This window comes from Chaetura pelagica, unplaced genomic scaffold (genome assembly GCF_000747805.2).
Source record: "Chaetura pelagica isolate M959 unplaced genomic scaffold, ChaPel_1.0 scaffold9, whole genome shotgun sequence".
Lineage (NCBI taxonomy): Eukaryota > Metazoa > Chordata > Aves > Apodiformes > Apodidae > Chaetura > Chaetura pelagica.
Window position 1 is genome coordinate 988,681 of NW_009954494.1, and position 27,918 is coordinate 1,016,598.

General features: G+C 40.4%; 1 protein-coding gene across 1 annotated transcript in view; it reads left to right on the forward strand.

The window, feature by feature from the left end:
* Nucleotides 1–18,861, forward strand: part of DISC1 (disrupted in schizophrenia 1) — a 176,460-nt gene extending 157,599 nt beyond the window's left edge. Inside the window, 3 exon segments of the mRNA XM_010004550.1 lie at nt 11,690–11,800; nt 18,537–18,641; nt 18,643–18,861. Coding sequence (XP_010002852.1) covers nt 11,690–11,800; nt 18,537–18,641; nt 18,643–18,717 — 291 coding nt within the window. The 3' untranslated portion in view covers nt 18,718–18,861.
* Nucleotides 18,862–27,918: the final 9,057 nt, after the last annotated feature.

Consider the following 27,918-nt stretch of genomic DNA (forward strand, 5'->3'; position numbering starts at 1 on the left):
CCAGGTGACATGTGAGCGGGGTGGAAGTTGCTATGATCATTGCTACATAGTTAGATTCATATCTGGGAGGTTTCTTTAAAATATACAGTAACATTTCATTTCTCTTCAGACATTAATGCCTGCTTGTTCCACTGCTTATGATATCTTGCTTTTTGTTTTTTTCCTGGTTGGTAATGTATGCGTAAGCAAAACTTTTCTTAACACCAGAAACACCAATGATAACTAATAAAGAGAGATGTGTGTGTGCTGGGACCTCCCTAACACTGAGTTTCTTGATGAACATGAGTATGTGTGCATCTGCAGGCTTGAGTTCCTGACCTATCCTTTTTTTCTCCTTCTTCTGCTATCTGGTATGCTGTGCAGTGCTCCCTCTTAATCACTATGAAGGAAAGGAACACCTACTAGATTTCAAGAAAATTGAGGTGATTAAAGTTACAAGGTAAAAACCAAGATTCAGTAGTGTTACTTTTTGTAAGTCAGTATTATGGTAGTTATCCCATCAGAATTCTTTGTAAATAATTTCTCACTTTTTCACCATAAAAGAGGCAGAGAGCAGGGGTAAGAGTAAGGGCTGATGTCTTTTCCTCACCTCTACATACTTCAGTTTTGCCATCTGGGATGATGCTTTTGTAGAGTACTCTGGTGTTGAGAAAATGTTCTTTAATTGCAGAGGCTTCATGTGATTCACTTAGGATACTGAATGTTTTAAGTGGTAGTAAGTGGACAATCATGAAAAAATAATAATTAATATTTAATGTGGTGTCTTTCATTAAAAAGAAGTCATCACAGGATACGGCACAACATTTTTCATAGTTTAGCAATAGCACACACCAGGAAAGCCTCTGTCAGCAGGCTGCAGCTCATTGCTGTGTGTTAAGGTAGCCTGTGCTCCAGGGGGAATATGTGCCATGTGGAAAGGAGAAAGCCTTTAGAAAGGTAGATAAACTGTGCATTCATCGAGTTTTAATTAAGGGTTTTATTTGTAGAGCTTCTAAAATGATTTGGAAACTTTAAATTCAATCTTTGTTGTAAATGTCAGCATTAAGAATCAGTGGAAGTCAGCATTTGAGGTTTTGGGTTTTTTTAAATTCATCCAAGCTGGGAAAGATTTCTGTAGCAACAGGCAGCTGGCTTGTACACAGTGGTCAGCTCAGTGCTCTACAGTCCCCTGCGTTGTGCAGCACGATGCCCCTTAGCTGCCTGTGATACTGTTGTACAGTATCTGGTGGTAGAGGTGCTAACTTGGTAGCTAGAGATTATGTGTATTTTGTAGTACAGTGATATAACAAGAAGATGAATAATGCAGGTAAAAGAAAGTTAAGCAACCTCTTTTCAGAAAGATTACTGAAAAATAGTACTCAGTAATAATAATGGTCTTCTGGCAGAGTAATGATTTTGCACTTTATTTTTATATATATATAAACACACATACCAGTGATACTAAGTATTGCCCTCCCAATGCAATTTCCCTACCTCAGTTACTTAAAGATTATCAATACTGTTGTGTGTGGTAAGTATTAATGATTTTTCAGTAATGTTAACTTTTTTTTTTGCTACTCTGCCAATCACTGAAACGGGTAATTTCTTATAGAACTTACAAAGGAACCAAATTTTGAAAAAAAAAGCTGCCTACAGTTAGCACATGTTAACAACTCAAAACGTTAGTGAGGTCTCTCATTTCTCTTGCCCAAAATTGCTTGCAGGGTTTGTGCCAATTTTTTTTTCTGTAAACTCTTGAATAGTGTATAGATCTGTAAGAGCTTGATAGAAAAGTTTGTTTCAATCTATACTTGATCCTTCAGTTTTAGAGGCAGTATTCCTTGTGGGTTTTAACTGGGAAGCCAAAGGCAGGCTTTAATAGAATGTATTTAAATGTAGATTTAAATACTGAGTGGCTTGCCACTGCACCATTATAACTGAAATGGTTCATGTGTGTGAAGCAACATGATGTAATTGTTCAGCTTATATAACTTTTTAATGTGCTATGTGGTTTCTATAAGTTCCATTGAAATCTTATGGTTTATATAGTATGTATCTACTGTATACTTAATCATTTATCTCTAACAGGTTATGGAAGGCATTTCATTTGGAGCAGAGGGCCATTTATCTGAGGTAAGTGGTTTTTAGGCAGTATAAAGTAGTGATATTGTACAGACTCTTTTGGGTCTCAGAACTGATTTTCTTATTTCTAATGACACTTTTTCTTACAGTACTACCTTAGGGTAAAAATTGCTGGAAAGCATGTGAGCACTTACAAAAGCAACATAGGAACAACTAGAGTAGGGACATTCTTTTATTTTTTTTTTCCAATTGCTGTGTATTTCAGGGAGTTCATAGTTAAAACCTGTGCTACTGCTTGTAATACATACCATCAACAGGATTAATATTTTGGAAAGAAGAAGGACCAAAAAATTAGCCAACTTCACTGTAATGATGCTTAGGAATGGAATGAAAACATGATGGTTTATGTATTTCCTTGTGTACCACTAAAAATACCTTTAAATTTACTTCTGAAGTATAAAAGCTTATTGCAGCAGAATTATAGAGTAATAGGAATTTCATCTGAATAAAAATACTGCATTTTTGTAGTTCGTATGACAAAAGATGTCTGTGTATTTAAGAAAGTCTAGGATAATGGAGTAACATGAGATGCACTTCCTTTGAGAGTAAGTGATGAGAAAAATCTGCTTACATACAAAAATCTATCTACAAACAAACTAACAGTTCAGGTAATGTTTGTGTAAGGAGAGTTATACTGGTTCCAGGAGCTGTACTGGTTCAGTATGGTCCATTTTTAAATCCGTATGCCTTGGGTTGTAACTTGCATATTAAGGAAATTTAGTATCCAAGCATTGTGTCCAGCCAGCAATTTAATTACACGGGAAAGCAACCCCCAGTTCACCTTCCATAATATCACACAATACCACCTGTCAAGTACAAGTGACAAGTGCTCAGCCAAGCAAATACTAAATAAATAAAAATTGCAGCTTGGGATAACTATTCAGATGAGGCATTTCTTTGGATTCCCACCAATGAATTCAAAGACTGTGGAGCAGCTGGAATGCTTCGGGAAAGATAACCTAACTGCAAGACCAATCTCAGATTGTTGACCTTGTGTACAAGGAGACTGTGACATGAGAGGATGCCTGGGATGGACTGCTTGGCTGTGTGTGAGTTCAGCATAAACAAAAACAGGAAGCCTTGAGAGTGAAGGTGAACTTTGCAGAAAATGCAAATAGCCTTTCTTATCAGTCAACTTTGCTGTGAATTAAAGCAAAATGGTTCAGGTGCTTGTCTGGTTGATATTAAATAGGGGCAGGTGGTCCCATGGGATAAAGGTACCAAAAAGTTCTACTGCCAGCAGGACAGAAGTGATAGCTGCCAAGGCAGCAGGTTACTTGCTGGCAAGTAAAAATTGTGTATGGTCTGGACTAAAGCAAATGACAGTGCAACTGCATGCTTGTGTCCAGCAGTGACCTGCACTGAAAGCTGTACTACAGTCTAGCCCTTGACTTGAAGAAGTTGTTCTTTTGCTTAGCAGATGTGCCCAGAGCCTGTGAGTGTGCTGTGTGTGCTGGGTTTACAAATGCATCAGAGCTCACAGGCACAGAGGGCTGCCACTGTAGAAGTATTTATGGAGAGGTTAGTATCTTAGAGTCCTCACAAGCAGAGGATCTTTACCCTTTTGAAGTTTTGAGGGAAAAAATTGCACGACAAGAGTAGAGAGCAATGACACAAGTTAAGGAAATGGGAATTTGCTAGAAAGCCAGGCTCTACCACTCTGACACATCTGGATTGATGTTGACTCGTAGACAGCTCTATGAAACTGTCAGCACTCTACATGTCAAGGCTTTGCCTAAATGTTCCCTTGACATTCTGGTCCCCTCATCTACACTTGTCAGTCTCCTTGCTGCCTGCAGGGGAGAACCCTCTTAGTCATTCCAGATTGTTGCATCTTAGAGACTCAAGAACAGAGGTGGGAGTGAACAATACTAGGAACCACCTATAAATGGTACCCAGCTATGCTGACTCCTAGCACAGCAGGGTGTGAACACTGGAAAATGGTTTCGTGCTTCTGTTTCTTTTCCTGTTCCTGGTCTACTGTGAATTTTTATTGGTAAGTCAGTAAATAGCCTTATTCTTCCACAGCAGGAACTGGAATTGTCCTGATTTTATTACATGAGCTAGTGAACTAGTGTGCACTGATTTTAGGAAGTCTGCACTCGGGGAAGATCTTCAGTCTACTAAAGCTGAGATTGGGAAGACTGCTTTCACTGAGGTCACAGCAGGGTGCTGAAAGGCAGTGGAAAGCTCTTTTCCTGTGTAGATGCTTTTCCAAGGACACTTCTCCATAGCTATAATGGAAGATACAAGAATGGAAGAATTGCCAACATCAGGCTACAGTTCTGATGAGTCATTTCACGCTCCCATGTGTTGTATCCCCATGGAGGAGGGAAGGGAATCAGTGCAAGCAAAGAGAATGTGGAAAAAGCATGTGATGGTGGGGAGGAGGTCACAGTTGCAAAACAGCTGTCTGGAAAGTTTTATGCCTAAATTGTTGTGAACAAGAAACTGAGGAGCATGTTGTAGTGCTGCTGTCTCCTAAATACAAAGAGGCTGAAGGAACAAGCTAGCAGTCTGTAAGGGGAAAGTGAAAAGTGCAAAAGTTATTGGTAAACAATCTTTATCTCCTCTGAGAAAAGGCATGTAAGCACCTCCTTGAAAGAAAAACTCACCTAAACAAAATAAGGGAAGAAACGTGTGAGTTTCTGTGTGACCAGCTCTGTAGAAGGAGGAATCAGCAGATGATCTCTGATACCCTCCAGAAGACATTGTTTATAGTACAGCATCATCTTCCTTTGATACAGAAAAGAGCAAACACAGTAACAGGCTAGATATCTATGCCAGCATCTCTCAGTGGCCCCAAAGAATTTTGGAAAGGGAAGGACAAAAGTGTTGCTAAGAGTGAGTTGGAAAAGGGACTGCACCATGTTTGTGTGAATCGGCAAGACCATGGAACACACAGACTACTGTAAGCAAAAGGTATGCAAAGTGGCAACAGAACTCAGGGATAAACTGTCTGTAAGGGATAGGGAAAGAAAGCATGTCTTCTAATAAGAGAAGTGAATGTGGAAGTAAATGAGAGAGCAGAAATATTTTCTTTTTTTTAATTTTTGCTTTTGTTCTCTTTAAAAATGATAAACTGTGTCCTTACATGTAGTGCTCTTAGTATTCACTGCAAGGTAGCAAGAGATGAACTACAGTCCTAAGGCAAGTGAGATGTACTCAAGTCAGGCTAGACTGATGAAATTTCTTCTGAGTGCATAGGAGCCAAGAAAAACAATCTCCAAACCATTAACAAGCTTATTTGAAAACTCCTGGAGGAAGATTGAAGTCCCAGGGGATCAGTAAAAGGCAGACTTGGTATTTGCCTTTAAAAAGGAGGTAGGCCAGGAGTTTATGTGCCAGTCAACATAATTTCAATTAGGATCAGAATTCCAAATGCTCCTGATAGATTGAAAGAGTAGCCTGAAATCAATAATATGGATATGTTAAAAGACAGGTGCAAATTACTTTTGAGGAAGAAAAAAAAGTCAGACTTATGTATACAGATGATGAATAGCAGCTAAGCTGGTAATACTGCAGAAGCAGAATCTAGGGCTGTAGTCGACTACAGATAGAGTGGGATTCATTACCTTCATCCTGTTGCGAGAAAGGGCAAATGTCATTTGCAGCCTCATTAATGGGAATGCCAGTTGTAAGACAGAAGTAATTACTGAGCTTAGCTGAGAATGTTGAAGCCTCCAGAGGATTACAGTACTGGTCTGGGCACCTCACTTGGTAAAAGAAAGGAACAGACTGAAGAAAAGGAAGGAAAAGAATAGAAAGAAGACTTTTAAAAAATCCTGGTTTGGTTTAAAGTCAGTCTTCAGTCACATGAAAAATAAAGATAATGGTTAGTTATCATTGTGTGTTATATAAGGGTAGATTGAAATGTAACTGTCTTGGTTTGTAGTAAGGGAAGTTTGCATTAGGAAAACTTGCTCACTGCACAGGCAGTTTAGCCTAGAGCAGACTGTGCCCTGCAACCAGAACAGAATCTCTGTCAAATGCTAAGAGCTGTGTAGACAGGCACCAGCTGAGGAAAGTCACCGGGGGGCTTGATATCTCTGCAAGTCACAGAGAGGGCTTTGGTGGTCCTTGGTTACTTCCTGGTCAGCCTTGCCATGATGCTAGAATGGTGGTGGTTATAAGTAACACACATCATTTTCAGAGTAAGAGATTAGGTCTGTTCTCAGTGGCCACTTTGCCCTCCTCATCTATGACAGCTGGCCAGGACAAGGTTCACAGGGCAGGAGACCTGGGATGCAGAACAAGGACAAGTGCTTCCTCCACCTGCACTTTAGACACTTAGCTCATCATCTGAGGGCATGTGACTGCAGCAACTGCTCAAGCAGGACAAACAATATGGATGGTTGCATTTTGTTCCTAGAAATTAAGAGATATTCTAGCCTGATGTTCTGGAGTTGCAAGTGCTCAAAATTTCCATTCAGTTCTGCAAGGGGTGAGGGCAGGCATGCAGCACTTCTGCCAACAATAAATCACTGTTCTAAACCTTGTGCCATAATGAGAAATATCTGTCTGCAAGGGCAACTTGTCATAGTCGTTAATGTTATTTTGAATGTCTTTTACTATTATAGGAGAGAGAGGATCCTGCTTTCATGTTCAGCAGAATGTCTTCTAAGGCTTTTATTTTACTGGGGTTATGATATTGCTAGTGTGGACTAAGGCAATGTTTTTCTATGATGTTCCTCTGTAGGAAGAGTGAATTTTAAGGATATACCTGTTAACCCCACTTCTCAGCACAACCACCAAAGACTCCTATTAAAGACTAATCCCTAATAGAGTCACATTGATCTAGCTACTACAATACTGATTTGTCTATGTAAAATTGCTGAGCTAGTTCCAAAAGAGCACAGAAGATGTTTTCCCTAGAAAAGCTGATCAGATATTTTCCTTGAGTGATGCTGTCAGCGAGCTGTTGCTCAGAAGTGACTAAAATGACTTGTAAAAGGGTAAAGTGGAATTCAGAAGACTGAAGTGGAAGCCATTCCCTTTGCTTTTAATTCAATCTGCTGATGCTCCAGCTGTGCATCTACTGGAGCATTGTCTGTTATTCCTGTTTTTTGCATCAGACTTTCACATGTGTGGGAGAGAAAAAGGATCTCTGCTTTGCATGAGAAGGCAGAAGAATTTCTCCTTAAAAAGTAACAAATCACACCCAAATTTGTGCTGGTTTCACCTGCTTAAGGATTTAAAAGGGGAAAATAAATAAATCCCAACCAACTACTCTCCCTGTTCACGGAAAAATCCGTAAAGCAGTATTGCATCTCAGCCCTTTCCTGACTCCTGCAGTCTCTCCTAGCTGTTTCCTGAAAGTGCTGTTAGTGCAAAAATAACCAAAGAAATTTTAAGGCTTACACTAGCTTGTAGCATGGACATAACGTACAACTGTGGATGAGACATATTTTATTAATATGTTGAGCTGGAGTCAGAGTCCACACTCCCCTCAGATATTTTTGATCCAACCAGGAGCTGTTCTGTATATTTTGTGTGTCACTGACAGTAGTTTCCCTGCCTACGCAGACAAATGTCAAATAAAAATGTTACCAGAGATGTTACTAGGTATGGAAGGCACTGAGAGAAATCTTTCCTATCTACTTGTCTGGGTTATCAAACTTCTTTTCAAATGAGGGCCTAGGGGCCTCTAACTCTTCTTGATGGTAAACTAAAGTCTCCATGTGGTCTGCATGGCCACATCTCTCCAGTCCAAAATAAGGAAGGCCATACATACGTGTTATAGGATGACTCTCCTGCATTTTTCTTGTGTTAGTTCCTAAGAGATTATGTTTATCTAAACTGTGGAGGAACTTCTCATTTCAACTAGAAAGGCAGCTGTGTCATGTAGGTGCAAAACTAGTTTTATCTGTATCCTATTCTTGCTGTATTAAATATTAATTACCTATTAGGAGTTTATGATAAATAGATTGCAAACCCTACCTTCTGGAGATATTTCAACTACATTGCAGTGCAACCATAATCATAACCATGCAGGTATGATTAGATGGGGTTCCAATGTTAAAAGATCTAAACAAGTTTGATCCAGTTTTTACTGACTCAGATTTCCCTGCCTTCCCATATTGTTGTAACAATTCTGCCTTGACCATATTTTCCAAATGCCCATTGTTAATTTCCAAAGTGAAGAGGATTTTTGTGACATTTTTAGACAATTAAGTATGGACTCAGAATGTGATCCTTTAGGAGGAAGCCACTGTATTTTTTTTACATGAGATAGAGTGGATATTTTACATTAACTGAGAATCTAAGTATTCAGTTGACAAAGAAATTAAACCATTGGGTTAAAAGTAATAGTTTTTAAGCATGTTTAGTGCAAGACTGATGTACCAATAGAAGTCCTTGCCTGGAATTGCAGCAGAGTAGAAGTTACTAGCTAAAGTTTAGAACCCCAAAATACAGGTTTTAATACTGATGCAAAGTGCTGTGGGATGCCTATGCTACCAAACAAGCATTCACCTGAAATCTTGGGGTGATTTTATTTATTTTGAAAGAGAAAAGAGAATGTCAAACATGAAATCAGAGTATGTAGCAGTATACCAGCAAGTGTCGTCATCCAGCTGCACTGTGACTGTGGATTTCAGGCTGCAGTTATAATTTATCTCAGCTTTTCAGGATCTATGCACATTTGAGCTAGGCCACACCTGCAACTTGGAGCCTGTTGTGCCAGCCAAGTATCTAAACGCTGTCTCCAGCATCTTTCAACCCATCTCAACTTCAGTGAAGGGGGTAGGTCTTAAGAGGCCCACTTTGCCCTGTGCATCCACTGGCATGATGTATAGGGGAAAATTTTCCACTGTGGGTCTTCACAGCAGGGCTAAACAAATCCAGCCAGTGTGCTTAGCAGTTAGGTTAGCTGCCCGGTGAACTTGTATTTCCACATATGAGACAGGAAGCATGAGAGCAGTTCTAAAGTGGAGGAAATTGGTCTTCTCTTATAGCAACTAATGCTAGTGTGAATTGGGTGACCTGTTATCTGGATAAACATTCCTGCCATTAACAGTATCCTAAAAAAGAAAAGGATGCCCTACTGTAATGCATATCTTCATCGTGCTTTCTATATTCAAATATGCTTAATGGCACAGGTTTTCAGGAGTCTACTGTAATATGTACTTTTTTTTAAGTTTGCTGTCTGTAGTAACTGATGATTTTGAATCAGGACTAGAAGTCTCATTCTTGACAGCATGAGTGTGATTCAAAATCTCACACAGTAGTAGTTCTCAATAAAAGCAGTAAGTGGATCAGACTAAATTATTAAATATATTGATATTAAAAGAGCAAGAATCTGCTTTTAAGTGTTATTGTGAGATGATAATTGTTCAGGATCTATACAAGACTAATTCATTTTGTCTAAGTACACAGTCTGTAGAAAGAGTCTGGTTTGAAAACTTCACTTACAGCTTTTGTCTGTCAGAGAATTACTTAGGAGTTTGTGCATCAATTAAAAACTGTTCTTCCTAAATTAACTGTTCAATGATTATATAGTACTGAAAATTTTTGTCTTGTTTTTCTTGAATCTAAGATGACGGATGTGTGATTTTCTTATGTGTAATGAACTGTTAGAGAAAAATCAGTGTTCAGAAGTGGAGCTTTCTCTAGAAAGAATAATTTTATATATGCTTTCAGTGTACTAGGTTTTTACAATTTACTGACTTCTAGCCTGAGACCTAAGTTCTTGCAGATAACTGTCATCTGATCCTCCATGCGTGTCACAGAATGATTCTGTAAAAACTTTCTATTGATATAAATTACCTGGGTTATCCCACTCCCTAACAGCATATGGAATCTTGCTGGTGTACTGAATAATGATTTAGCAGCTGGATGGAAGACTTATTCCTCATCCTCTGTCTCTGATCTTGAGAAAAAGACATTACTAGTTACCTCTAGCAACTAGCTACAGTACCTTCTCCTCCCCTGTTCTCATTTTAGAAACAATGGGTCATTTTTACATCTATACATTCTGTGCAGAGCTGCTGTAGATTCTGCTGCTTGGTAATGACTCTGAAGATGGTTGCTCAGGTCTCGAGCACAGAGCCAGAAACCCAGCCAGCTGGTTCTCGGGTTGTGCTTCTCTGTCTCTAAGCTGCGGGTGTTTGCAGCATCAGTTCTCTCCAGCTCTCTTGTCCAGGGTTTGAGCTGTGGCTGGTTGCATACCCATGTGGTCTGCAAAGTAGCTGTGTCTGGCAAAAGACCTGGGAAGGCAGAAAGGTCAGAGCTCTGTGCTGTAACAGGATGTGCCGGCAAGCAGAGCTTGTCTGACATTTGACTCTGCGCACTGTGTGATGCAGACCGTGAGGACAGCACAGAGCTGAGGTCTGGTAAATGTGTTTATCAAAAATCAGATTGTTTCACAATGGGCAGCGTTCCAACAAGCATTAGCATGATTTCTTTGGAAGGTCTTTGATTGAAGGCTTGATTTCCCATGAATAACCACTGATGGCTTCTATTATTGCAATAGATCAGTGCAAAAAATGCCAAGTCGTTTTTTTAAGGAGAAAAACTGTCTGAAGATTGTGTATGACTGCATGTACAGCTGGATGAGTGAGCTATGAGTGCATAGACTTAGGTCTAGAGAAAATCCAGTTGTTTGGATTCCAGACTCCAATTTTTTCAACATGGCTTCAGCAGAACTTCATCTTGGCACTATTTTCCTTAGAGATAAACCCAGTCATTCACTGATGACTTGGGAGGGAGGACAGACTCTTGTCTCAGTGGTGCACCAGTTGGCTGGTCCCTCCCCTTAGATTTACTGCTTATTTGAGTCATTTCTCAAAGGAATAATTACAAAATAGAAAAGATACAAATTACCTTTGTATAATATATCTGAAAGCGAAAAAAATTACAAGAAGGGCTTTGCAAGTGGTTTAAAATACTCAGTTTACAATAAAAAAATAATATGTCTGTTTAAGTTCTAAGAGAGAAACATTCTTTTGGAAAGTTGAGTCTTATTTCATGATAATACAGTAAAAACAGTGTAGTTTCATCTTGTAATCTCAAAGACACTGATGCAATTACTTGGATCAGTTGAGCAAAGTCCCTAAGTATTCTATCCAGATTTTTCCTCAAAAAATGTAAGTACATTTTGTGTTTATAAGAGATGCTAAAAGTGATGCTTCTTGAAGTGGTGTTTAAATGGCCTAAAAGTGTAAATTGTATTTACATGAACAACCTGAAATTTAGGAATCTAAATGGTGTAGTCAGCATGAGACTTCCCTCCCCTGCTGTGGTGAGACAACAGGGAAAAGGGAGAGAAGTTCAGTCTTCACACCCCTTTAATCGTCTGCTGGAAGTCAGATCATGACTTCTTTCTGCTGGGAAGTAGACTGAGACCACAAGCTCATTCCGTTTCATACAGATCACCAAATTGTTTTATAGTGACATTTTTTTTTTGTCTCTCTACTGGGAATTTGCTTTCAGGCAAATGTCTTAGAACTACAAAGTATCATATTCCCCTTACTAATATTTTATTTTCACTTTAATTTGATGCAAATTTGATGTAGAAAAGTGCAGTCAGCAGCAAACATGCTTTCTTGTCTTTTTTAACTTCCTGTAGGAGTTCTTCATATTTTCTGCAAAGTTGGGAGAAAAATGTGAAGCAATAAGTGAGAAACTGGTGAATCTGGAAGATCAACTACAAACTTCCATCTGCAGAGTTGATGAAGGAGTTATTCATATCCTTTTTGATACAAGGTGTATATATGTATGAATCTCTGTAAGTATGTCTGTGAAATACTTGTCTTTCAGATTCACATGGAGTCCTAATTCTTAATGTAGATTAAATCTATTAAGAAGAGGAGAACTGATTGTCTTGCTGAAGTGGGTATTTTTGTTGTAGCATGTTTTCCTACAGTGCATTTACACTGTGGTCTGATCCAGCTTTAATTGATTTAAACAGAAGTTAATTCTTTGTAAATTGAGATTAGACACAGAAAAGCCTTTATTCTACTGTTAAAATCCTTTTGTTTGTAGTGCTCATATAGGTAAATAGTGCACCAAAAGCTGCATGGATACAGGCATCCATGCACCTGCATTTCCCAACAAGATTTAGCTAAATTAAATACTACATCATTGGCTTAGACTGTTTATATTGTCACATGTAGTTTGGACTTATTTCCTTTTTAAAAAATAGGGAGCAGATGCATCATGTGGCCTGCTGTGTAATTTCATCCACTTCTAACACTCCAGTGCAAGTAACCAGATATGAGATGTTGCCTTATAAAACATCCTTATTTCTATCTGTGCTTCATCTGTCATTCTGTATCTGATTGAAGATTGCTTAATCTTTATGAGGCATTTTGGGACCTACATCTGTGGACATTTTTCAAAATGTAAGAGCACAAAGTGCTTTTTTGTTTGTAACTTTCATAGAAAAACTTACCACAAAAGAGATTTTATTTTTTTTTTCCTTTTAAGAAAATGAAAAAATAGGAACCAGTGAGGAAGAGGAAGGTTAGAGTATTCAGCTTGTTAAGTTTTAGTGGAGAAGAGGTGGCAGACAACTGGATAATAAAGAAAGATGAATAAATTCAGGCTGGAGAGATTATCAGAGGAGACCTTACAGACACCTGAAGGTGAGTTGAGATGGCAGTGGTGTTAGGAAGGGTTCAGTTCCTCCTAAACTGTGGCAGGCAGTTCTTTAGGAGAGAGTTTAGGATTATAAGTAGAGTGTGTTTTAAATTATTAGGCACCTATTACCACCTCATTGCAAAATTCCTATTCTAGAAACTTGGTTTCTTGAAAGGTATCAGAATGATAAACTTTAAGGGGGAACAAGGGAAAAGGTGCTGGGGGAGTTGCATCAGAGGGGAGAAATCCAGTCACTAATTTCTTACTACTTCAGCTCTTTCTTTCCTAAGCATGTCAATGTACAGAAAGATCATTTTCTTTTATTTACCATAGGCTGGTTTGCAATATTCTTTTAATTAAATTTACACTGTGTGTGCTTGGTTGCAGCTGTGTGTCCCCTATGCTGTTTGTGAGCATTCTTTTCAGAGCTGTATGAATGTGTGTGTCTTATGTCCATGCAGAGCATATACTTCCTTCTTCCCTTACATATACTTGCTCTCAAATTAGCTTTTCCCATTGACTGTAATCAAAGAACACTCAGGGTTGGAGTTATGGGTTCTTTGCAGTGACCTTAAGTTCATATTCAAACCAAACAGTCAGGTCTGCTCGTAGTTACAGTTTACTAGGTAAGGTGAAATAAAATGAAAACCTGCTTTTTCCTAAAGAAAATACACTACAAGCCTGTAAAACAGTAGTATTTGCATTTTCTATGGAGCATGCATCTTTCTTTGTAGCTGTTGAAACTGCTGGAGATAGTTTAAAATATAAAATCTAATAATTGAAAGTTTGAGAAGAGTTGTAGATTCGTCTCACTCTAAGCCACAATTGTCTGGATATAGATCTGATCTCCTCTATCAGTGAAATTCAGCTCATGTTATCCAAATACAGAAATGCACATTGCGTGATATCCTGGTCCTTCTAGCAAGACCCATCAGTCACAAAATAAGAAACTATGTTTAAAACATAGGGACGTACAGAGAAGCAGTTCAGCAATTCAGCTACCCCTCATTAACATTCAGTTGCTATTTCAGAGGTAGTCCAGATCAATGTGCATAAAATGCTACCATCTGGTACATGTAGTCACTGTGCTGTACTTCAAAATGAGAAAAAAGAGCTACATGCTCCATGCTACAGACCTGTAGATTGTTATTTTTTTATTTTAAAAACTTCTCAGGGTGTATGAAATAAACTTTCATTCATGGATAACTTGCCTGTATTGCAGGGAACAGCACTGAGATTAGTGCAGTAATTAGCCTCAGTAGAAGAATTTATGATTAACAATAGATGAATCTGTTGCTTTACTGGTAGTTTATTTGGTTTTAGGTAAAATAATTGCTTATCCCAAATATTGGACAATTATGCAGTTTTCATTAAAACTCTGTAGAGCTCCGAGAGCAGGAGCTTAAAGATTAATGTAATGAAACAGGGTAATTTTTTCAAACTCTTGTTCTCTGGTTGTTTCCACCCTTTCCCTCATCCCCCAAAAAACTGCCTTACATAAAAATGTTACAAATACATTAGGTCAGCAATCTGACTGGGGGCTGCACAGATGTAAATTAGTCCTGTTGTCTGATTATTAAAAGACTTTTAAAGACTCCACTGAGAAAAACAAATGCCTGATGCTCTCGAGCCATTTGCCAATGTTTAGTGCGTGTCATAGCTTTGATTAATAATTAAGTTTGTATTAGAAGGAAAATCCCAGATGTCATTGTTTTTCATTCTACGTTTTCATGGCCTAGAACATTTAAATCAACCGTGCTGTTTGTTGTAATTGCCAGCACAACCCGAACAAAGGAGAAATCGAGTGGTATTTCTTGGTCCCGAGTATGTGCACAGACCCACTTGGGGTGCTCATGTATTATTGAAGCCTTTCACAGCAAATATTAAACTGTACTTTGTATAAAGAGCATCAAGCAATAGCCAAGGGAGAGTTGGGGAGTGAAGAGCTCATCAGTAGCACCAGGACGCATTTGCTAAATTCTGTGTAGTGTAACCAAACAAACCCACCAAATATTCAATTACAGTTAATCATTGGTGACTGTATGAAAACAGTCCACATCATTAATTAGAAAAACCAAAGGATGAGAGGTGACTCATTCTGGTGTCTACGGAGCTGATTAGAGGTGATATTTTCCTGACAATAAAGGCCTGGAATTCCCACTAAAATTAAATGGAGTCTATACTGCAATTTCACAGTAATTTTTATCCTTAATTAGCAGTTACATTTTGATAGACAATTTGAATGCACGTAATAGTTCCCCCTGGTGAAAATGCTTTCATTGGAGGAAAACCTGACTGGACTATTATTATAAAAGCAATCTCCTTTCTTCACCCTTAAATGGGTGTTTTAAGCAGTTATTTTGAACATAGAATTTTGTGCCCAAGTGTTCATTAGGCATCACTGGTGACTTGGCTGACCTTTCACCTTTATCATGCAGCAGGCTCTCATACAGCTCTTGCTTTACACCAGACACAATAGGAGTGTGGAGTTTAGCCTCAGTTGTACCTCACTGACCATCTCACCCTGGGGGAACCTGTAAGAAATTTTGCCATCCCAAAATTAGGATGACAGGAGGGTGGGCTGTCCCCAGTGTGTATCACCCTGGCAGAACATGGTTTCACCTTCCTGGTTTGTGCTGTGATGGAGGTAGGTCAGTGCATTTCCACCCATGTGCTGCAGCTTCTTTGTCTTCCATTTAGGCTGGAACAAGTGTTTTGGAGACAGATCTGATGTCCAAATCACTGAAATGATAAGTTTTTCAAAATTATGCCTTTGTTTTGTTGGGATTTTTTTGTGGTAGTTGTTGACTCTTTCCAAGGCCTTTTGTCTTATACACTTTTTCTAAAGGTTTCTAAACTTACCTGTAGGAAAGCAACTGGTTTGTAAACTCTGCCTTTTGTCTCTTTTCCCTCAACATCTTTGTTAAGAGAACAGAAGATACAGCCCATTTTTTTCCCCCAAATATTAAGTAGTTCTACAGTAATTAGGTAGATCTGCTTTTTATTTCCCTGTAAATCGTGGACTCCATCATGATACTAAAGTTTTTTAGAGAGAGGAAGTCAAATAGATCAAAGCTTCGGTGAAGACAACGTTAGAGATGCAGCATTGTTGGAGAATATGGATTGCATTTGTGTGAGGCTCTTCCCAAGGATTTTAATGCACATGAGACGGGGGGGGGGGCTTGCTAGTTTTTCACAGGAAGACAGCAGGACCAGAAAACGTTCCTAGTTGAAACTTGTTTTGGCTTCTGCTTTTGATACTGGCTCTGCGTTTCCAGCACTGGATACAGAATATAAAGATGAAGGACACATTTGCCTGTGGACCCATGCAAAACTGCATTTTTAAAATGGGTGAAGTGGTTTATTCAGACATAACCTCTGTATATGGATAGAGATTTTATGCTCAGCCTTATACCGTATATTTTGCCTAGTCATAAAGGCTCATTTGACAGTTGCTGACCTACAGCTGGTTGTGCAGTTATTTGAGCGTGTATTGAAACTTGCTGTAGGTAGACTATGCAGCCATCTCTCTTGTTGCTCCATCTTCCTGTTAGTTAGGAGTTTCTTTCCCTGTCCCCTTCATTTTCCTCCATCCTTCAAGATTTTTAATACACTGACACTGAAATGTTTCAATGTTCCTTTTCTCTCTACCTGAAATGAATTTTGTAATTGCTTGGGATATTACAAATAACAGCATGTAGTCAAAGACGGCACATCAGAAGTAATTAAATTTCAGAGGCTTCATGGTATTCATAAACTGAAGAATTTCTCTTTTTCCAGTTAGGTTTTCAGCAGAGCATCATGATTAAATTGCAGAGTGGTGGACAGTCCAGGAGTGCTTATGAGAGGGTAATAATGTTTCTTACTTAAGAGAAGATGTAAAGCATAATTAATTTGTCCTTGTACAGTGCTTTGAGATTGTAGGATTGGAGAAGTTTGTGTGTACTGCTATTACCTGTAATTAGAGACAAAAATCCCTTTAGATTAATAGAGCTATCCAGAAATTAGAAGTATGAATTAGTACTCTGGTGAATGTATTAAGAGGAAGACATCATCATAAATGTATGTAAATATATTATGACAAAATTTTGAGGAACTGATAACAGAATCAAAAGCAGCCAAAAGGCTTTTCAAAGTCCTGACTGTGACTGCCTGAAACAGCAATGTTAAAAGGGAGCTGCTACTTCTGAAAAACTTCTGTAGCTGCAGTTTTTCGGAAGTAGCAGCTCCCTTTTAACAGCCACATAATCTGAGGGTGTCCTTTTTCTGGACATTTTATTGACATTGGGGTCAAGTAAAACATTTAATGGTGGATGAACTCTGTAAAGGATGAAGCTTGACCTCGTGTGTTGTCCTTCCTGTACGTTGTGGTTTTGAAATGGTGTTGTTCAGTGTCAGTCTGTTTCATTTCCCTTCAAGTGAGTTTCTGGCTCTCTCAGGGCTCATTTGATGACTTACTGCTGGAAATTAACTTATTTCTCTCTCCTTTGGCATGCCTGGGTTTGCTTTTTGGGGACCATGGCCTTCAGCCATACCTGCACAGGAGGCCTTAGCATGGATGGGGTGAGCCAAAGGGCTGGTTCACAAAGAATGAGTCATTGGTTTAGAGCTTCAGCAAGCTCTGGCTTCTCTCACACTTGCTCGGCTCTCCAAGTAGCATAACCTGTGGAAGAGAACAAGAGGTTGGTTGTCTCGTAGAGCTACCTCCAGTCCTTGCATGAGTGGATAGTCTCACTGCCATAAGATTATGTTTATCAGCAAAAGGGTCAATATATTGATAATACAAACTGTGTTTATCCCCAGGAGAGTCTGGTCAGAACAAAAGGCTCAGCTGCATAGGAAGCTCAGAAGCTTCAAAACTTGTGTCTCAGCAATTGCCACTATCTCCATGCATATCTTACACCTGCCAGTCTGCTCATGGTTGTGCCCCTCCTTTTCTTGTTGCCACCACCTGACACCTTCCTACTGTCATTTGGTGCTGGGGCAGAGGGGAAATTGAAGGTCTATTGAGAGGCAGAGCCATTAGCTGTCATTGTCTTCCTGAGTGCCTTTTGGGAAATCTGAACTAGACAATGGCAAATAAGATGTGGAAAACCCTCCCTTCTTAACCAAATGAACTATTTTTGCTGAATTATCAGATGCTTTTCAAGAAGCCTTTTCCCTTTTAATGCATGACAGCACAACCTTGCTACTGCTAATCTCTTTGCTTTTCAACTTTTTCAAAGCATTGACTGTGGAGCCTCATATTGCTTTATATTTGTGTTTTCTGCACTGTAATTATGCTGATAAGTCAGCTAAGATTAAAGCCTTCTGGGTGTAAGTAAAGCAGAAATGCTTTCTTTGCTATAAACTAATTACCTAGATTCCCACCCCAGCTTGCATAGCACACATTGCTGAGCTCACTCGTGCCACACAAGCTCTGGTCGCTTGACTTGTGTCTCAGGCTGCTCCTGCTTCCTTGTCTGATCTACCCACATCTGTGTCTCTGGCTTAAGAATCCACCCCTCATCCAGCAGGGAGGTGGCAGCTACTGTTGCTGCCTCCATGGTACAATTTCTTCATCTCCTTTCTTCCCAAGAGAACTGTATCCCCCATTCCCTCCCTTTTTAAAGTGCTAAATAATGCTACTTGAGAACTTCAGTTTGCCTGGATTTTTTTTTTTTAAAGCAAGTGTGAGAAATGTATTAATATTTAATCCAAACAATTTGGAAGGACTTGAAACTATGATTAGATAGCCATGCCATCTGTTGTGAGCAGCAGAACAAGAATTTATTTAATAACTTGGAAAAAGAAAAGGGACTGCCAATCACCTATGGATTTATTCCTTAATAAAGCTTGCACAGTCTCTGCAGAGGGAGATCCAGGTGGTGAAGGAGACACTCCAGACCGTGCTGGTGCAACTTCAGCCAGCTAGGGAGACAGGAGAAGAAAAAGCTGGAGACTTCCTCTGTGACAGCTGGTGTCCAGGAAAACAGGACTTGGACGAATAATGAGCAGGAAGAGCTGGTAGGATGACATTAATTCACAAAGGGTTGCTTTTAGTAACTGAATACTGTTTTACCAAGCCTCAGGGATCTCTTCTCTCCCTGCATAACTAATAACTAAATCAATTATGGAGAAACAGAGCCCGGAGGTCTATAATCAGAAGTATTCTACACAGCCTCACGTTTTGGCACAGATTGGGAAACAGCTTTCAGAGCAGAGCAGCCCCTCTAAATGTGTAGATTACAAATTGATACATTTCAAGCAAGTCTGCAAAGTTGCCTTTAATGTCAGCGAAATGTTCTCCTTGAAGACTCATAAACAGTAGCTGTCTTCCTTACTCATGGATTTATTTTTTTTTCCCCTGATTTAAAAATGTAGCGTTAAATCTGGAACATCTAGTATTTCTTGAAAAATAGCTGTAAGAATATGAAGAACTTTTTTTCTTGGACTGAATGTATTTCCACATTCCTGTCAATTAAATCAATAGGATGAAATTCAAGATAACCAAATACTTTCAAGTGAAATTTGGACCTCTTTTTCTCAGTGGAATGGAGTGGAGGCAACTAACTCTAGCCCCTATACCAGTTGTTTAACTCTCTTCATTTGGGTATGAATATAAACTTACTTTAGTATTACAGGGGTTGCAAAGCAACAACAAAAAAATTACTATGTTGGTGTTTTAAATATTTTATGAACAATAAGTCATTTAATTTTCCTAATAAAGGTCATTACTACTATTATATTACTTTCATCTTCCTTATAAACTTTGGAAGGAATGCAGATTCTTTGCAATAAACATGTATGTATATATTTACACATACTTAAACATGTATTTTTATAGAATATAAAGACAATGTTCAACTTCAAGCCAACTAATAGAAACGATCTATATTCAGGTCATTGTTCAAAACTGTTAATGCCTTTAGGAATTCAGCATGTACTTTTACTTGGACAGCAATATATCTCCAATGTCACATGAAAATCTGCTTCTGCTATTTCCTGCAGAGGCAGAATTTAAAAGAAAAAAATCTCATCTATTTTTTAAAGCCAATAGGTGAAGAAAATGTCTTGCAACTCAGTACTGTACTTTTTTATACTATTTTTCTGACTTTTTAAAAATACTTTTTTCTACTAGTTCAGTTACTCACATTATAGCCACATTGTAACAGTTTTTGCAAATTCTGAAGGTGGTTGGACTACTAGCCTGCTAAGATTGTGTTCATTTACTTTGTGTGTTTTGATATTAGTTGAAACTTCTACCTCAATGTTAAACACATAGGGAGGGAGGGAAAGAAGTGCCAGGCAGCTGAGACATATGACTGGCTTATAATTGCATCCAGGAGCGTACAGTTGTCAAACCAGGGGAGCAGAGCTCAGGTGGTTTCTGTAGCCACCAGATTCCCTGGTTGGAATTATAACTTACTGAGAACACGTATTATGTATGGGCCAGCATCCGTGTTGTGGTAAAGACTCCTGGATCTTTGCCTTGCATGGACTCTGCTACTTGGTTCCCATCCTCAGTCCCACATGGAGAACCCTCGCTGCTCTGCTGCTTCTCTGACATGTCTTTCTCTGTGCTTTCCTGGACAGTCCCTGTTCAACACCTACCTCCCCATAGTAGATTAGGCACTTTTTGAAACTCCCCTGGACAGATGCTGAAGGCAGCCCAACAAGTGTGGGCAGCTGCCTGTAGCACAGACATTCATCCCATGCATAGAACCATCTCCCCTGGGAAGCCCTGGCTGGGTGCACACAGCCTGGCTGCCTGGACACAATTGAAGGCACTCATGGAAACCCACATGAGTTCAGGTAAACAGAAAAAAAACAACCACCCTGACATGATGGATCTCTCTTACAGCTGCTTTCTTAAGGCCAGCAGAAGCTGTTGGTGGGTTAGCACCAAAGAGGGCCCAGGTACTGAGCTTCCAGCAATGAGCATTTCTATAGGATGATGAGGACACCCCAGAGATGGGGGCAGGTACACTAAGGTTGCATGACCCCCCTCTCCCACACAGGGAGGTGTGTGGAGTTGTTTCCTTTGATACGTGGTGCCTCTACTGTAAATAGTTGGTGGGCACTATGTGTGTCTTAGAGCCAGGATCAGCTACAGCTTAAGTGTGAAATCTGCATCCTTATAGCAGCAAGGGCTCAACAGCAGGGACAGTATCCAGCCATCACAGGGGCAGGAGATCAGCATTCTCACTAGCAAGGTTTCTTGAAGACATTGCCATTCAATTAAAAAAAAAAAACAAATCTGGGTGCTTTTTGTGTTTCACAACTTCTGAGCACCACTGCATTTTAAGAAAATCTCAACTTAAGCAACCACTCTAATAAGACACTGAACTCCTGAGGAGAAGGGAAACTGAATCAGTCATCGTTCATGTCATATTTGTATCTGTTAACATTTATTTTATGCATAATGTGGACTACTGCTACTTTAATTTATTATTCCATTCACTTCATTGTTTGTTGTGGGAAGTTAGAGCCAGTAATCATTCCTTTTCTCAGACATGCTGAATAATAAGCACACTAAAAAACCAACCAAACAAACAAAAAGGTATACTATGCAATGTATCAATTGCCTTTTATCTGTGGATAGAAAACTTTCAAATAAAGAGAAGTATGTTTTTAACTAACCTAATGCGTGTTTGCATTCTGTGCAGTGTACAGGATTTTAGAAATTTCATCCTGGGGAACTGGGGGGCAGATGTGGAGGGAGGAGAAGAAAGGAGAAACCATGCATGTGACTGTTATTGTGCTGTCAACAGCAGTGATTCCCCTGCTTGTGAAATTCTGTGATGTCTTCTGAAAACAGTCTACAGATGCATTCAAGAGACCAGTGGGAAAATATAGCTATTTTCAGTGTGAAACAGAGAGAAAAATCATGCAGTGAGCTATGCAGACAGGTAAAACCTGGCGTGGTTCAGCCAGGCTTGTTGTGCAACTGAATCCTGCCTGCCTCCCTTGGTGCCTTGCTTCCTCAGGAAAAAAGCTTTTCCCTCATCCCTGAAGAAGAGTTGAAGGAAGGGATGTATGACACTACACGACCTACAGCAATATCTGAGGTCAAAAGTCATGCCCTGACACACCCTCATTACTACAGTTAAATTATGAGAGGTAGGAGAGTAACTGGTCCTTGGGACACCACAGTCATCTCATAGGTTGCTAGGTCTTTGTCACCTTCAGGTGGGCTGGTCTCCCACCATCTGCAAACATGAATCCACTAGAAATAAGCTCTTTTCCTGCCTGGGGTCTCCCTATCAAAGATGCCACCCCCCAAAGGTTTGAGGAGTACCCACAGAAGCATATATGCTTTGTGTGCAGAAACCTCTGCCTCAGCAATGGTGAGCTGGAAGGCAGGGCAGCAGCTCACCTTGAGCAGTCCTGTGCATATGCTTTTAAGGAAGAGTAGTCAGTTGTGTTGAACACATATCCCCCCCAGTGTACAAACATATTCTAAAGGGACCAAGGAAGAAAGCAAGGAGGGGACAGCACCCCAAAGAGTATTTACCTCCAGCCTAATAATTATTTTCACAATCAATTAGCTAATCTGTTATTTCTAAAGCATGACAGCTCAGGCTTTTGCTATCATTGCTTGTTAAATCAAGATAAGTGCTCTTTTCTGGAGCACTGGTGAAGGCAGTTCAATAATGCGTCCCAGACAGGCAGTAGTGTTGGAGAGAGCTCCAGGGTGAGATTAGAATAATCTTCACATATCCTCTTAGTTTGCTATCCTATTAAAAATGAAACTGGGACTGAGATATTTTTTTAGTCAGAGGGATTAACATACGCTACAAAGAATTTCTAAAATATTATGCACATGTGGATATATTTCTGCACTGTTAAGGAGGATAATACAAGTTTCTGAAGATATATTAAAAAAAAAAAAAAAAAAAGAAGAAAGAAAAAAGAGCCAGTGAATATAAGAGATTCTTTCTGAACCTGAAAAGCAGCCAAGCCAGCAGCCACAGTAAAACATTTCTCTCAGATTTCTAATGAAGGCTTGAATATGAGGCTTGGGAAAAGAGCATCTGGGGTTGAGTGAGTAAGGAAATGTCCAAGTTCTTCACATGCATCACATGCAGTCATTCTCTCCTTGTTCTCTTGCCTGGAGGAGTAGTCTTAGGAAAGGAGCTGTTGGAGCATTGTCAGAGCCACAAGCAAAGTCAATACATCACTAAGCTATTCGTTCTTATAACTGCCTGCAAAGTTGAACAGTTTAGAATAATAAGCAGCCATACAGGAATACTAAGTAGATAAAAAGGAAGAATATTAAAATAATCAGAGTCACACCTAGGAGATGCATGATAGATCTCATTAAAGAAATGGAAAATTAAGAAGCCTTTCCATAGTGACAAACCAATTTGCAGGAGGAAGGAAACAACCTCAAATTTACTACTTTTTTGACAGTGAGACTCTGAAACACCACAAGAATACCCTCTGGGTAACCTTGCCAAATAGGTGTATCAGCTCACTTCTTAACCAAGAGCTTTGCACCCGCTCTCAGACTTTCCTGTAGAAAGAACCTGCACAGCTCTGTATGTAGGACTTGGGAGTCAATGTCATATGGATTGGGTTAGATTTACCAGGGCAAACCTGTTCTATTCCTTAGGGGTTGGGAGGGGTGATATAGATTAATCCATTTTGATATTGCTGTGCTCTTTCAGAAACATTTTATTTTCCTATTGTTTTTGCTTTAGAGTGTCTTTTCAGAAAGTTCTTCATCCATCCTCCATTACCTGAAATTTAGAACAACCAATGAGGCCTGCTTGTTCTTAGCTGTTGTCTCAAGTGTTTCGATCACTGCATGCTCCTTTACTTTCTATAACATGAGCTCCTGATGCAACACCTGACTGGTTGACCAGGCTGTTTCCCCCACTTAGATGGGCAACACCAAAGAGCAGGAACACAGCATTGCCACACGCACATGGCCCTGGCAAGTCTTCACAAGTGCTGCCAATTCTGTTGTCCCCACAAAATAAAAGCAAAGTTTCAGGCCAAAAGGTACAAGAAAGGCTAAAGATGAGGAAAACCAAACTTCCTTACAACAGAAGACCAGCAAAGTTAAGTACAAATAACTTATCCAACTAAAGACCAAAAGGTGACCCACTCGTGTCCTTTAGTATTTATATGGGGAAAGATTTCCAATGCCTGCCAAATGTTTTGTCTAGCAGAGTCCTCCACAATAAGAAAATAAGACATTTCTAGCAAGCAGAGTAACTGACCATTGGAGCAAGAATCTCTGTGTCTCAAAGTGAAAGTAAGCTCAGGGTTTTTTTTATTTTTATTTTTTTTCCAGGAATGGTGAAGAAAGCCCTCCTGCAGCCCAAATGTCATGCACTTGATTCAGAAAACACCGTCATGTACATCCTGCATAATGCATTTGGCACTGAGGAATAGTCACAGTGCTTTACCTTACACAGGTGTTTTCCTGAGCAGGAAAATTGAAAAAGGGCACAGAAAGAGGAAATGCTTCAATAAGCTGTTGTTTAGCTGCAGAAGTGGAGTTGGAGGACAGGGCAGCTGGTTGTCTGCAGGATGGAAAAGCCTATTTACCTACTCTCTGATCTTGACCTTAGCTCAAAAGGGCAAGTGAAACCAAACGTTAAGGAAGGGTTTATTGTAAATCTTTCCTGGGATGCCAAGACTGAAACTATTAGAAAACAGTTCAGAGCCTGACTAGGCAGAAGCCTAGAGGGTGTGTTGGAGCATGTCTAGAGGAGATCCATGAAGATGATCAGAGGGCTGGAGCACCTCTCCATTGAAGACAGGCAGACAAATTTAGCTTTGTTCAGCATGGAGAAGGCTCCAGGGAGACCTTATATCAGCCTTCTAGTACCTGAATAGGCCTACAAGGGCATGTAGAGATAGGACAAGGGTATCGGTTTTAAACTGGAAGAGAGCAGATTTAAATTGGATATGAAGAAGAAATTATTCAGGGTGAGAGTGCTGAGACGCTGAACAGGTAGCCCAGGGAAATTGTGCATGCCCCATCCCTGGAAGCGTCCAAGGACAGACTGGATGGGGCTTGTGAGAGGTATCCCTGCCCATGCAGAGGGCTTGGAATTAGGTGATCTTTAAGGCACCTTCCAACCTGAACAATTCTATGATTCTATGCTCACATGGGACTTGTTGGCAGGGAGCTGAGGCAGTGCCACAGCTCTTGCACCATGCTCTGGCCTAAGAGGCAGCAGAGCTGTGTGCACCACTGCACAGCTTCCTCTGCAAAAGAAGAAAACCAAATGAAACCCAACTAGCACCATAGCCATCAGGCACTGCTTGTCTAGGCTTATGGTGCTGGCCTTTGATCAACCTATTGCCCCTTGTTTTCATTAAGTGAGAAGGAAAAGGTGAAAAGAGTACCTTGCCTCTCACAGCCATGTGTGATTTGTCATTGCTGATTTTCTATAATGAGCTGTAGCAATTGAAGCCAGTCTCTCTCCATTAATCCTGACAGGGAGCATTTCTTTGTCTTCCCATCAAGTGCCCCAAATTCTTTGAGTGAAAATGTGCTACAGCTGTACCAAATCCCCAGCTCTCCTTGAAACATCTCCCTAGCATTGTGGACAGAAGGCAGCAACATGCAGCAGCTTGTCCAGCACAGAAATACACCCTGGTTATGACATGGGAACAGTAAAGCATCACCATCTTTATTTCCTTCTTTCTACTGTGTATGGTTTTTATTACCCTGAATTGGAAATGTAATATTGATTGGCTCTGCTTAAATGTCAATGCTTAATAATCTTATTAAAATAAAGATCTGTAGTGGGAAAAAAAAATATGAAGCAACAATGTCGTCTCCTGGAAGACAAATAAATCACCAGTCCTGCTTAATGTCTCCTTTTCTGCAGCCTTAGTTCTTGGGATTTAGTAGGTTTTTCCTAGAAGATATATTGAGGCCAAGGGGACAATAATTCAGGGATTTCTTTATTCACTTTCCTCATAATTTGGTAACAGAGACTGCTTATCTTGCACAAAATTCATTGGTAAGCTTCAAGTTTTGCTTCTAAAACTTAGTTTTAACTCCAAAACTCTGAAAATGGTTACTAGAGCATTTATTAGGGGAAGTGGTATTTAGCTCTGGGATTTTAATCAATAGGAGAAACCAATCCCAATTCCAGTGTACAGACAATCCTCTACAGTGGCCTAATCAAAGCTGACTGATGTCTCATGCTCAGGAGCTCACAGGGTTCTCATCCTTCCCTCCAGTCAGTGAGGCTCAGGCAGACACATGTTCCACATTCATCCCTTTAACACCTTAAATATACAGCTTATACATGTCCTAAATGGTGCACAGATTTGAAAGAAGGGAACAAACTTCACACTAGAATTCAAGCATTAGTCCCCCACTGCTATTCACCTTTTCATTTCAGCTCTCCTCTTTGATCTCCCTGCTGACATCTCAGCTCCGAGGCACGGGTGGCCATGGCAGTCCTCACCCCTGTGCCCTGCAGCTGTCCAGGGGGACACACTCTCCTCCTCACATATACACTTGGCCCAAGGGAAGAAACAAAGCCCAGGTGCTTCACCCTGTCTCCTTTGGGGAGAAACCTGCTGACAGCCTCATGCCCAGGGAAGGCAGGCATGCCTGTCAGGGATTAAAGATCCCCAGAGGTCAGCTCAGAGAAAACTGTTTTCAGCCGAGTCTCGCACACATCTGCCTCTTCAGAGGGTGAGGCCAGCTGGGCACAGGACAGAGCCAGTTGTCTCTAACCACACACCCAAAGTGTATATGAATCTATAACCGCAGAAACATTGACAAAACACTTCCAGATAGGTAAGACATGGTACTGCTACTGGTTGAAGTGGAAGGAAGGAGTGTTTTTTAGACAGGCAGGGACTCACTGTGGCAATTACCCCAGGAGGAACTGAGTGACTCTACTGGCACCATACAAATGTGAGCTACTGAGCTTGGGCCCTCACAGGGCTTATCAGCTGCAGAACACATTCACACACCTTCTTTCCAGCTTTGTGAGGGCAAAGCAAACTCCACTGCCTGGAGATACAACAGAAACAAATTAGAGAGTCAAGAATGGTCTGGTTTTCCATCTGGCCCTCCTGAAGCTTGGCTGTATGATCACATGTTTTCTGCACCTCGCTGTACCAGGCTCAGCTGGAGTTAATGTGTCAGCCTTGTATGGGTTACTGGGCAGCTTGGTTGTTAGTTGTGAGGGACTTTAGAGAAATAGGAAAGAGGAATCTTTCATATATCATACTTGCTAGGCAACTCCAACCCGTCACAAGTATTTAGTAGTGCTGCTCAGCACTGTTCTCACTAAAGGGAGATGAAAGAAGGGTCCTTGCCCCTCAGGGCTTTTAAGCACATCAATAATTTTGCAGGTGTAAACCCAAGTCCCTAGTAAATTTTAACAACATACTTACTATAAAAACATCACATACTAAATAGCAAGGCTGTCCATCCTGACGTTTCTAGTCAGTCCTGCTTCACTAATGCTAGGTTGAAATCCATATGCCTCTCTATTCTTGGCAATCAGGTCTCCTGGGCAGTCTGTGGGAACCCCTTCTGCAAGGATCCACTGTGCACCTGACAGACTGTTCATCAGGCCCTTTTTCTGAGGGTCTACATCTCTCTGGGTTGGGGCACCAGCTTGATTTTGACAATGCCTACAGTGCTTCAAGAAGTTTTGAGGTAAAAGAAAAAGCATCATGATCATCTATAGTTAGGCAGGGATTTGTGTAACCCCTGGATTGATGAAGAGGAATGGTGCTCACAAGACATCCTCCATGAAGTACATGCTGTAGGTTTATACAAACTGTGACCATACAAACTGGACAATTACTTGTTAGATGTCAAGTCTTCCTTATAACTTGATGACAAGATTTTAACCCCATGCTCTAGTAAAACTCTCTCAGGATGCCATTGAATGCAGCTTAGCATTTGTGAAGGACCAGGTATTTCCTTACACGAACATGAAATGTCCTTTGAGTCAGCCGACAAAACTGACTTAAAACGGCGTCTCCACGCGGCGCTGAACCCCCTCTGTGTGTGTGTGGGGGAGCAGCTGCTACAGGGGAGGAGCCGTGGCCGGAAGCAGGGGCAGGACTAGGTCCCGTCTGATTGGCTGAAAAGCCCGGAAATACAAAACCGGCCAATCGGGAGCGCCGAAAACCCCATAAGAGAGGCAGCGCGGCACGCCCCTCTCTCTCTCGCTCTCTCCTCGTGTTCGGGGCGGTCCTCTCCACACACTGCCTGCCGCCGCCATTTTCCCA